At 33.9% G+C, this 13,188-nt stretch overlaps 1 protein-coding gene and 1 pseudogene across 2 annotated transcripts; both read right to left on the bottom strand.

Annotated features, from left to right (window-relative positions):
- Positions 1 to 906: 906 nt before the first annotated feature.
- On the bottom strand, positions 907 to 5,242 carry LOC111284397 (uncharacterized; annotated as a pseudogene). The gene is made up of 8 exons (XR_016342974.1): positions 4,995 to 5,242; positions 4,132 to 4,281; positions 3,128 to 3,304; positions 2,609 to 2,697; positions 2,421 to 2,485; positions 2,048 to 2,150; positions 1,253 to 1,363; positions 907 to 1,165 (listed from the first exon to the last, which is right to left on the bottom strand). The product of XR_016342974.1 is annotated as an uncharacterized LOC111284397 (transcript).
- Positions 5,243 to 5,856: 614 nt separating this feature from the next.
- On the bottom strand, positions 5,857 to 10,488 carry LOC111284966 (protein PLASTID TRANSCRIPTIONALLY ACTIVE 14). The gene is made up of 12 exons (XM_022874122.2): positions 10,117 to 10,488; positions 9,869 to 10,006; positions 9,502 to 9,627; positions 9,214 to 9,342; positions 8,769 to 8,858; positions 8,499 to 8,649; positions 8,071 to 8,180; positions 7,430 to 7,501; positions 7,125 to 7,230; positions 6,850 to 7,032; positions 6,219 to 6,261; positions 5,857 to 6,123 (listed from the first exon to the last, which is right to left on the bottom strand). Exons 1-12 carry the CDS (start codon positions 10,324 to 10,326, stop codon positions 6,045 to 6,047), a joined length of 1,437 nt encoding a protein of 478 aa, XP_022729857.1. The 5' UTR covers positions 10,327 to 10,488; the 3' UTR covers positions 5,857 to 6,044.
- Between the last annotated feature and the right edge of the window lie 2,700 nt (positions 10,489 to 13,188).

The raw sequence follows: 13,188 nt of genomic DNA on the forward strand, positions 1-13,188 counted from the left end.
AATTAAAATATAAGGTTTTTCCAATGGGAAGTTTTAGTAGTTAATGCCTAGCCTGACTTAATCGTGTATAAATGTTGAGACCCCACTATAAATAATCAAAGCTAAGCTTAAAGTTAATGTTTCATTATTCTTGGATTAATGGAAATTTGTAGCTTATCAGCCTTGCCTAGGTAACTCCCCAACAAGTTCCTACGAAACTCCTTGTTGGATAGAGAGAAACTAGTGAAAACCCCTTTGCCTTCCTCCACCGTTGTTTTTTTTTATATAATATTTTTTTCTTTATACAAAATGCTAAAAAGAGACAGCCACGAGTATATATATAAACCAAGTCCGTTTTTGAAGACCAAACCACATGAAAATGATGGGTTTGTATCACTCGACCAAACCTTTCGGTTGCCCATTTATTCCCCTGATGTTGTTCCTGCTGCTGATGGCTGCTCTTTTGGTTATTCACTCACTACACAATAGTGTGATATCATCTAGCAAGGTTGTTTCTTTTTCATGGGCTTAGTTGAAGATTTATTGAAATGCATGAACAGGCCTGATTTTGGCACAGGAATAAATAAATAAATAAAAAGCCTGATTTGAGAATTACGTTCATTCACATTTAACCAAGCTAATAATATGTGAAATTATTTGGAATTAATTATACTTGGTAGAAATATGGAGTAATAAGATTTGTACAACAAGTAACTTAAAATTTCAGTTATTATTTAATTGATAAATATAAAAAATAGATTATTTGTATTTATTATCTTTAAAATTTCAAATATAAATGTTTGGTTTTATTAAGATGCATCTTAAGATCCAATTTGAAGATACTTGACCATATTAAAAAAAAAAATACAAAAACCATATGTATTAAAGAGCCGCTTCAACTGGTTATTAAAATATTTGAGCTTAACTCGAATTATTACCAACATTAAAGTCATATAAATTATTTCGTTTTAGTAGAAAAAAAAAAAACATATTAATAATAACACGTAGATCATGAGACTGAAGGGTTGTAGAGGAGAAAGTCAAAGATAATGTTCAGCATTCAAGCTGCTGCTTCTGCAGCAGAGGAGACTTTCTGGAGGACAAAAATGGGATCTCCCACTTTAACCATTTTTCCCTTTCCTTGAGTAAGATTTTCCTTGCAAACCAAGTTTTGCCCAAAGTAGATCTGCCATACCATCCAATCTTATTAGGTATCATTTGCATGGACAGCACACAGAATGATACAGCTGAAAACTCTGAATTTTCATCTTACCTTCCCCTGCTGTTTCTGGTCGGGTAGCAAAACCTTACCCTACCTGACTTTCATGAGAGTTTCATTTGGCTCCGGGCCAGCAATCGCGGTATCTTGCTTGATTGTAGGTACCTATTAAATGCACAATTGTCTTTTTTAACTGTTTGAGAATAGAATATGCTTAAGCATATGGAATGCACAGCTCCAATTCATGACTTTATAATTATAGCACACTGCAAAAGCTAAATAGTGAAAACAGTGGAAGCGTTCTTGTAATCACCCATCTGTAAGTTTGTATACCTCTAAATAAGATATCAGAATCAACGTATTAATGAACCCAGCTAAGATATCAATATGGAAACAAGTCCTCACCCAAAAAGAAAAAAAAAACCTCAGAGATGCTCAAATATCTGGCCAGTTTATTTTCTCATATATGTAAGTGGAAATTTTGAAAGGAAATATGAATGATTTTTACAGAATTGCAAGTTTGATGACAAATGTCAACAGCAATCCTCGAGCAGGACATTCTAATGGATTTTTCAACAGTAAACCTATTGTAACCTATTGTAACCTATTGAAAGCACCCCTATTTTGCCTTCAACTCAAACCACAAGATATAGCCCTTACTGTTAGTCTTCAACATATGGTCCCCTAAGGGGGCTTAATAAATTGCACAGAAAGGGTGACCTCAAATAGCAATCTTGTACTTGCAGTTGCATTTGACAAGTTGACATGACCAACTTATACACTCAACTGACTCAAGATAAATTTATTCTCGTAAGAGAGTCTGAAAATGCAGAAAGGATATCTTCTTACCTTGCAGCGGGAGCATAGTTTCACACCTCGAAATGAAAATTGGGTTATTTTAATCTCTGTCCACAAGTCTTCAGAAAAAGGCTCACAACCATCAACAAGGATGCGGTCACAAGCAAGTAACCATGTAATAAAGTAATACATAATGGCCAAAAAAGTCATAAATAATACAGAAAATATAAAAACATGGGTAATCAAACTTAGAGTCAGACTCGTGCTTTCCGTTTGAAAAATCATGAGAGGAATTTACAAAGATTTGAATTTGAAGCAGTAAGTGGATCCCAGAGGAAATTTGTTTATGGCAGCAGTATACAGATGAAGCACATGCTAAATAAAACCCATGATACATGGCATAAGCCTGAAAAAGAAAAAACACTTGGGTCTGAAACGATTAACTGGTACAGGCTCCTTCAGAAGCTTGTTCAGTGCATCCAATGATTCCTGCAAAAGTTTCTACTTATAACATCAGGTTTGGGCTTTGTTAATAATAATACTATTATTATTATTATTATTATCATTATTATTTAGAAAAGAAACTAAACATCATTTCCAAAGCATACTAACCTGAGATAATAACATGAATGGGTACTGGTCAGAAAACATTATAATATGCCCATGAGCATACACAGGATCCACAGGCCTAGTTTCCGATGCTGCATTTATTAAATAATAATGTAACCGAATTATTGGCCATATAATTTGAGACTAAATGTAAATGTATCTTAATATGCTCACTATGCCAACTTGTTAGCAGTATCTATATTTTTTCTGCTCTTCAAGGCTAATAATTTTATTTTAGTAATGCCTACCAAGAATATCGTTCGTTTTCCTTTTTCTTATTTCTGATCTATTAATTGGAATAACTGTGATAGGGGATCTTTAGATCTTTGAGGAGAGGTTTGGCTACCATGAGCTACCCTCCACCCAAATTCTTTGCTTCCCCTCAATATCCTTATTTCTGCGCTTAATGTCCAAGAGCTACAAAGTAATCAACTCTCCACCCACATCGTTTGCTTTCCCTTGATAAACCAAAGAAATGCACTTAATGTCCTATTCATTGAAATGTAACAGAATCAAACCAACCTGCATTAAAACGAACTAGCCTACTGGGCTTCCCAAGATAATTTGTAAACCATTTTGAAGCCTCATCACCCTCATCCAATGCAGAGCCAGACCACTCCCTAACTGAAACACCATCTGCTATTTCTGGTGGTTTACTAAGTGGAACCTTGAGCAAATCCATTCCAGGTGCTTTTATTACTGCAAATGAAAGTGAATAATGGTCATGACAGAAAATCTCATGCAAAGTCAAAGGAAATCATGATTTGCCTGTATGAGACAAACAATGGTAAAATAAAGATAAAACTTCTGAGCATCCCCACACTGCTAAGGAGAAGAGACTTAGTATTTCAAGATAGAACCAAACTACTAAAAAGAATCAGCATATGACATTAAGAATATCAAATAATTAATCACACCTAATATAGTGAAACTGAGTTTCCATGAAAGTGTCATCACTGCAAAATCCTCAATACAAACACGGTGACCACAACTTGACAATCCAATGGGAAAATCAAAAGAAAATGGTGGTTTTTATTCTTTTGTAAAATTTGCCAAAGTTAAGAAATTATTGCATTGATTTTTTTAAATGGTGAACTTTGAAACATAATGATGATACCAACTTGATCATACCAAAATTTCTACAATTAGGGATCAGATTGTTTGGCCTTGTGCAACATATGGTCTGAGATGTTTCGGCACAGAAAAGCGATGTAGTTCAAGTATGGGAAAGGATTGGGCATCTTTAAATCTTTCATTGACTATAACATCGTACTTAGCAAAAGGGAGAGAAAAGTGCATGTAAGAAACCCGAGATAGTTAAGGATTAGGGGTAAGTTTAACTTGTAATTAAAAAAAGGGGTAAGTTTGTTTGAGTTGGTTTGCCAGGAAAAATAGATGAAGCCAGTATTTGAAACATCTAATCACAACACAATTCTGCTTAAAATGAGCATCATATGATACAATATCTGCAATAACTAAGCTGTGTTATAGATTAATGGGGCATAGACCATAATAAGTTGACTTACCCATATATGAGGTCTTGGTTGGTTCCCAACCCTCAGAAAAGGCCTCATTTGGCAGGTCTACCTCGACTAGAGCAAGCTTTGGTTCAACCCTTTGAGTATATGCCCTCCCTTTCTGATTCACAACAAGCCATTGCCGATCCCATTGAAATCCTGTACATCCATCATCAAATGAATATAAGAAAATTTCCTTGCTTGCAGGTCGGCCACAAAGAATAAATTGAACAGATTGACAGCTTGCAGGTCAGTCACAAAGATTCTACTGTTTTTTTTTTATAATTTGTTCAAGAGTTTTGCTTCCACTCTGAGTTTTTGGAAAAGAGACATATTCGGCATGTGTAAAAAGTTGAAAGAAATCAAAGCGATAGTGAGAAAAATGGCAAATAATCCCCAAAATCACAGAAAAGGTGATTCTTAATAATCACCACTATAGTTGTCCAATATTTCTTAGTTCAACGTCATTTGGATTAGCTCAAAAAATCATCCAGAAAACTCTGAGTCAGAATGGTATAAAGATTGGGTTTAGCACCACAAACAAAAAGCAAAACGAAAGCTGAAACTAATCATAGGAGTTGCAGAGTGATACATTAGTTTGTGTTAGAAAATGAAGGCAAGTGTCTCACCGTAATCTAAGAACAAAGTGGCTAATTATTGATAGTATAAAGAATTGAAATCAAAGGGAGAATCTAAAAATAGCATAGAGTCTTCTTTTTTTTGGTATTTGAAGGGGGGGTGAGGAAGAAAAGGCAAGCAAACAGAATAAACCCAGCATCGGACGCAGGGGAGAAACATACAGACAAGAAGAAAGAGAAACAAACGCACACTTGAAGTTGAAGAAATAGAGAAGCCAAGTGGTGAAAAAGTACCAGTAGGAGTGAGGGGTACATGAAGAACAGAAATTCCACGGCATGATTTTATAGGATAGATAAAGATTGATGATATCTTAGCATCAGCAGCAGCAGCAGTAGTCTTGTCCATATCTTCTTCTAATTCTTCTATCCACAATTCAGACAACGATAATCTTCAGTTCCCAAACATAGACACACGGTCTGTCAGTTTGCTTCTTTCTTTCTTTTGTTTTAGAGCAGGCGCCGAGTGAGTCTGCTTCCCCACCAAAGACAAAAGTGAGCCGAAATGCATGAATTCCGCTTCTTGTAATGCCAAGCTGATTCGGATTTTTACACATTGGAGTAGAAAAGTAGGCCACAGAGTGGCCCCAACACCTTTCCGCCTTTCGTAACCAAATATCAACAATAAAATGTACAAGTTGCAGTTTCAGTCTTTTGCTTCTTTCTAGCCTACTTTGTGTAATGAGAATTGCGAAGATACCAAGTACAAATGTCAAAATACAACCATTTGTATATCAGTTTCATTTGGCAATTAATACAAATAATTTGGGATTCTTTTTTTGTCATTGGAGGTTAAAGAATGTATGCTCCTAGTTCAATGATGTCAAGCACCGGAACTAACATGAACGCTAAACAGGTAGGGGTGGTGGAAAGATGATTAATACTTCTTCGCTAGAGGCTAATTGCCTTTTTCATCATCCCACTTTTTGAAAATCCTGTTGGAAGTCAATATTCTATACCAACTATTCACTGCAACAAACTCAATTAAGAAGTCCAGATGAAACTATAAATATCCAGTTATGCTTCCATCTACTGCTTCATTCAGCTATCCTAGTATGAGAAGAGAGAGACAGAACGTAAGATGCAGTGAACATGAACAAACCGAAAAATGGAGACATGATATTTTCTGCATTCATAAAATTTTCCACATACTGATGGTTCTTTTTTTCCTTCTTTTCTTCTTCTTCTTCTTTTCTTTTTTTTTTTTTTTAATAAGCATCCTTAATGGCTTTTTGACATCAGCTATTGAACAAAACTATCTGCGATCCTAGCAAGTTGAAAACTAATTTAAAACAATATACGCTCTCGATAGATTTCCAATGCCTGGATGACCTTCTCTATGAATAATTTCCGGTGCAATCTGTACCTGCATATGTAAAGATTAGAGTGACTTCAAGTCTCTATAATTACATATTAAAACCAGATGCATGAGAAAAAGTATGTTATGTCAGAATCACATACTTGATTGCAGTTTCAAGTGTCTTCCTTGGTTCAGGAATGGAATCTGTTGGCAGAAAATTAACGGGTCAAGAAGACAGCATTATATATCCAAACAAATAAAATTAGACGTGTTCATTATGATCAACATCATTTGTAGTGTTAAAAAACTTTGTAAGTTAGAGAGGCCAGTTTCAAGCCCCACCCTCTCCAACAAGTTTTCACTTAGTTCAACAACCCATATAAAATCCTCAGAGCCAGTGAAAAATGGCATGAAAATAATATATAGAAAGTGAAAAGGGAAAAGAATTAGAGCTTCTTTGGAGTAATAATTCAGATTTCCAATCCAAAGTACTGTGTGGAGGGTTCTTTTTATAGGGGTAATTAAATTTAACAGAAGTTACATAGCAGATCTTAAAATTCTTATGGTAATAAACTATTAACAGAAGTTTTTCATAGTGCCAGCTTAAACCATGCTTCAACCATGAAAACTTTAACACATTATGTTCAAAGAATTAGGACTCTGCAAACTTTCTGAGAAAAAGCCAAGTGGTCCAAATCAGTCAGAGCCCTTTATTATGATTGTGAGCATTCTAATATGGATCAAGTAGAAAAGGATGTTAATTCCATACATCTAAGATAGAAATATGTTCACCTAGTAATTTCTGGTCTTGCTCAGAAGTTGTAGGAAATTGTGCAAGCATCTGCTGACATTCTTCCCGTAACTCCTTCACAGCTTTCCTTTCCATGCTAGGGATTGCAGGGACATCACCATCTGACCATGTGGGCAATGTTCTTGCAGCTGCTATGACTGCCCCATTAACAAAATTATCTCCACCTGATAAAAATTTGTAAAGTTAAGGTACTGAATGATAAGTAAATAAATACCATTCACATTCAAAAGTTATGGAAAGTTAAAATAAGTCATACTGTTATAATGATACTCATCAGGAAGACCAGCTATATTGAAGACTGACAAGAAAGAGTCCAAGTGAATATGTGCGTTGCCAGAAAATGCTATTAAATCCCAAGGATTCTGCAATGTTCAAGCCCCATGAGTTAATTTTTAGGACAAATAACTTAAAAATATGATTACAAGATCAACATGGTTTTATTTTAAAATTTTATTTGCAAGGACATCAGATATTACCCTGATTCCATTATATCAGGCTAACATAAAACATATTTAAATATTCAGATTGAGGAATTGAGGATTAAATATTGTAGCTAATTACCACAGATGAAGAGAAGCCATATCGTTGCATGAACATATGATTCTGCTGTCCACTCAAATAATTGATAGTCATCTGTCAAAATTTATGGATTTGTGGAAACAAACCCCGTAATGTAAAAAAATAGCATCTTTAGTATCTAATTTGGCTGATTGCTTTAAATGTTGAATAGAAATAACAACACAAAGACAGCTAACATTTTTTGGCCCAAAAAAGAAGGGTAATAAATCTAAGTCAAATTTTCAAGCCAAACTTTATCACATACTAAGAGCTACAATCTATGCAAAGAAACATTTCAAGATATTTGATTAAATTTTACACGGTGCCCACATAATCAGGTTTTAAATTCAAATCTGTAGAGAAGAAAGCCCAGGATATTTGAGACAGACTGCTATTGACAAAGACCACTTTCAATAGAGAAGAAAGGAATGTGAATAATCCCGAAAAGATAGAAACAAATTATTCATTTCATTGAGCACAAACTCGGATTAATTGAGCAGGTACTGATAAAAGACTCCACTAGGATCTGCACAGGTGTGTTCTACTTGGACCTCCCTTGTTGAAGAATTCCACTTGGACCAAGAACATTCATTCCAATAATTGAACAAAATTGGAATATAAAAGAGAACATGAAATAACAATACCTCATCTCCTTTTTTAATCCTCTGTCCAGCATTTATCATCACCTCAACCATGCGATCCTTAAAACGCCAGTGGAGAAAACAATTTGGCTGAAATGAATGATTTAGCATGTCTGCGATGACAAATAAATACATCATAAGCATATTAAAGAATAATATAGTTAAGAGAAACACAATTTAAAGGAAATATGATGGCAGTCAAATTTTAGAAAAGGCAGGGCAGTATTCTGATGTTAAAACAGGCCAAAGACAGTGTACAAAGGAGAGGACAATAAATGAAGGAATAACAGATCATGGAATGGTCTGTAAGGGAAAAAAAAAAGGATAAATAAATTTTTATCAAGCCCTGCATTAATTTAACTTTATGATAGACTATTACAGACAAGAAAATATTGACAATAAAATAGAAGAGCATCGTGCAGCAAGATTACCAGCATAAGGAATTAGCATATTTGCATCTTGAACTAGAGCACCAATTCTAATTTGCATGTTAATGCAGCGTGACTGTGCCATGCTAACAGCCCAAATGAATCTCTCTGGATCACGAGCAAGGCGCTTTATTTTCAGGGGAACACCTGAATGCTGAGCAAGGTTAAGCACACAAACAATTAATCATAGTGAGAAAGAACTTCTTGAGACAAATGAGAGGATGGTGGAAGGTAAAAATTTAGTGCCATATATGATAGGCAGGTTGCATTTACCCAATTCTTTTCCCAAAATTCTAAGGCTCTTAGTTGTTGTTTTCTCATAGTTGAAGCAAGATCAAGATCCTGCAGCTGTGAGAGGTCATCCTGCATGGATTGAGCAAGTTGTGAGTACAGCGAGTTGCTTCCTAAAAATTGAATCTCATAATTATGCAAAGCAAGACTAAGGAAAACGTTGTCCAAAATTAAAGTTCTCCTCAACATTATGGAATAAGGAGTGCATGTGTGTATAAGTGTATTTGGCATCCAAAAATGCAAATCCCTGCCAATCAACAACCAAATCCAATGTATCAATGCCATCATTAAGTTATATAACTCTCTCTCCCATCAATTCATTGAAGGCCAAAAGTGTAATTTAGCAAAAAATAAAAGGGAACTCAAAATAAAGTAAAAGCAAGAAAATTAACATTGAAAATGCTTCAAAATTTCAAATTTTACACACCTCTGTAGCAAAAAGCAAGCTAGTGCACTCATCTGTATTAGGTAAGAAGTCTCCATATAGTTGCCAAAAGTTATCATCCCTATCAAACGCATACAGAAGAAGGCATGCCAATCTCAGATCCCAATCCGTCTGCCAAGAAAGATACCCATAAATTACAGCAAAGAACAGAAGGATGAGTGTTGTTGTACAAGTTAAGTAGCGTACTAGTGCATTCACCAAATTGAATAATAAATGAATAAATACTTATATGATAATTAAGTGTTTGATATAAAGGAAAATTTCAATTACCTCAGGATTGGTTGAGTTTATGATATCAAATATGGGATGACCTATTGGAACTATATCAGGGAAGAACATCCATGGCAGCTTCTGCCTTACTGTCAACATCAATTCTAAAGGTATTTCCATGATAATCTGTTCAGTCAAGTGCAGAAGCATAGTCACCAACACACACATATGTATATGTATATATTCATAGCAAGTATAACTAGTACAACATTTGTTAGGATGCAAATACATAATAATAATAATAATAATGCAGGAAAGTGGCGAAGCAGGCAGGAAGGGAGAAGCATGAGAATGGAAAAAGTTACTTTGACTTATCTAAATTGGGAAAATAAGTGAGAAATAATAAGGTAGAAAGGTAGAAACAGACTCTGGCACGACGAAGAGGCTCAACATCTTTGGAGGCATAGACTCCAAAACCGTCTGGTCCTTCCTTAAACTCAATTCCATAAGCTCTCATACTTCGAACATAACCTATCTTGTAGAAATCAGGGTCTGCAGGCTCCAACTGTGAGGAAAAGGGTAAAAGTAGCAAAGGGAGGGGAAGGTGTTAAACACCCAAAAAACAAAAGTAATAAAAGCATAGGGGTAGGGGATTGAAAACCCATAAGCATTTACCTGAGAGGGAGATTCTTGAAGTGGGGGAGGCTGAAAGAGTGGAAAAGGAGGAGTTTCCACGGAAGCATTAATGGGTTTCAAACGATACGTGGATCTTGGTGTCGGTGACCACTCATGACCACGACTATAACCATGATGATATTCCCTTTCCCGGCGAGAATAGCTGAAGTGCCCAATGATATGATGAAGGGGAACAGTTGAGATCGCCATTGGTCATTGAAGACAACGGGAGAGCGAGTCTATTGGAGTTCAAAACGGAACCATGGTGGCAAGACTGGCGGTGGACTACTCCGGTGTTGCCGTTCTCTTTAGTTAGGATAAGAAGCTCGACTCAAGTCTAAACTCAAAACTCGAAAAACATTATCCGATCGCAATCAGGGACCAGACTGCATAGCAGGGTGCAAAACGTGTGAGGCAACCGGCAGTCCCGCCCAGCCCATGTTAGCTAGCCTTTCTCACCGATGGCCCAACTATCTGTTAACTTCGACCTCCAAGGCCTGATTTTCTTTTTTTGTTTTTTACAAGCTTTTTCAATTTAAAAAATTGAGATTGTTTATATTTGTCACCACCACAAAATTCTTACAAATTATTTATACCAGAAATTATTTATGAGAGAGAAAGAAAAGAAGCTATATGAACATGATAAAAAAAATAAAAAATAATATGATTTAAAATTTTAATAAAAATTTAAAATTATATTTTATATTTTATATTAATATAAATTATAATAAGTATTTTTTTATAAAATATGAATTAATAAAATCCTTAATATTATATAAATACACAAATTACGGTTTAGCTGAAATAAAAACTTGTAATTTGGGCTAAAAGGGGAGAAATTATTTATGGGAGCTGCGCCATTACTAAGATGCTAATGGGCTGATGATGAGCTTTGGTCACAGTCCAAGGCGATCGCACTCATTTGCTACCAACTAACTGTGATTTTCCCATCCCTCCACTTCAAGAGCTGCACTAGATGAAGATAATGCTGACGATAAATGTAACACAGACATATGTCATCAGAGTATTGCATCTTACATAAAAGTATAACACTATAGAATTTAAATCATTTCAAATGTTTCCATATTCTAATTAAGAAAAAATTAATGATCTAATTTGTATTTTTTTAATAATAAATTTCGACTCTTACGAATTTAGATTGGGTTGATATCAAATTGAAGCTTATAACGTTATAGTTAATTCGAATTTAGTCGAAATTGAGTTAAAATTTCTTTTAATGGTCTTCGAATTCAATAAATTTTTTTGTTTTATTTTTTTTGTCTATATATATATTTTTTGAAATATTTTAAAATTATATTATTTTTTAATATTTTAAATTATTTTTATATTTTTTTAATTTTTTTACATTAAAAATTATAAAATTTTAATTTCCAAAAATTGATTTTAATATATAAAAATATATTAAATCAAAATTTTAAAAATTAATAAATAACAAATATTTTAAGATAAAAAGAATATTATTTTATCATCTCTAATCGTACAACATCAAATATATTGGTGTAACTGATAACCAAGTGGCTTAGGAATTCTTCTTTAATTTTTTTTTCCTTAGCACAGTCATCCATAAGAAATTTCTGCATAGCACTTTATCATCCAGAGAACTCCATGAAATTTTAGGTAGAAACCTACCAGCAAACGAACGCGGTTCTGACTTGTAGTTGTATAAGATAAAACAAAAATAATCATTTTTGCTTTAAGTAAAATGAGTGATGATAATGGGGCACCGACAGTGTAAATTGGCAGGCTTTCTACGCCAGACCACACAATGTAATAATTGATTGCTTCATAAAATTAGTCTATTCCTATAATTAAAAATACTCCTACTTTTTAAATTTTACACTAAGCAATCGACTGCCTTGGGACAGATGTTCATTGGAACCTTCGATTGAAGGGACACTAAGGGTTTTGATGATTGGATCCCCTACTGAGCTGCAGGATGTTATCTTTCGGTGCATTTGACCCGGTAGAATCCAAGTTAAACCTAAAACATAGGAGAAAACTGAAAAGGAAAAGATGCATAACCCTCCACCACCAGACCCCCATCATCCACACCACCCACCACCCTGTGCACCACCTCCTAGTTCCCAAGCGCCACCACTAGACCGTCCTGAGCCACGCAAATCGCATCCATATATAATTCCCACTGCTAATCATATATATGGCTTGGAGGCATTGCATATTATGTAGCAATGATTCATAGTTTGTGGTTCTTTACTGATGTACTCTTCTAACCATTAGTTGGACACAGGTTCATATTTTCGTAGCTTGTTTTTTACTTAATTTGCAAGCAGAGATGGATTTACACTGGGGGCAGTGGGGGCAACCGCCTCCATTGAAATCCTAAAATCCTTTTTAAGCATATTAAAATACTTGACAAATATATTTACATTTCTCTCTTTCTATTTGCAGACTTTATTTTTTAGCTTATGTGAAATATTATTGTAAAAATGTCCAAATCAAACATAAAATGATAAAATATTTGTAAAAAAAAAAAATACAATTAAAGCTAAAATAATCTTGTATAGTAAAATATAGATAATGGCTAAAATAAAACTACAACAAAACACTCATAATATAAAAAATTATTTTTAACATATCAAAGTACTTTCTTCTCTTGTTGTTTTTCTTTTATATTGATAATGTGGTAAGGTATTTATTTAATATTATTTAAAATTTTTAATAATATATATTTGATGTAAAATAATGTTGTATAGATGTATTCTAACAAAGTTGTAGAGATGTAATCTAACAATCTAAAATTTAGAAAAAAAAAAAAAAACTAGCATCAATTTTAAAATTATTCAAAAAGTTAAAATATCTATAAAACTATATATCATGTTGTTGGTCTTATTTTGTATTTTCATATCTTATCTTATGTCTTATAAACTATAGAGAAATTAAATTAGTATTTGATTTAAATTAGTTAAGGACAAACATCATTAGCAAGAGAAAGTAAATTTTAAAGAAAATATTGAAATCGAATAAATATATATATATATACATTAATATTGATAATGAAAAAAAGAATCTTACATTTTTTATCTATGAAAA

The sequence above is a fragment of the Durio zibethinus genome, chromosome 6 (assembly GCF_047325235.1).
Source record: "Durio zibethinus cultivar Kanyao isolate XHJ-2024 chromosome 6, ASM4732523v1, whole genome shotgun sequence".
NCBI classification, from domain to species: domain Eukaryota; kingdom Viridiplantae; phylum Streptophyta; class Magnoliopsida; order Malvales; family Malvaceae; genus Durio; species Durio zibethinus.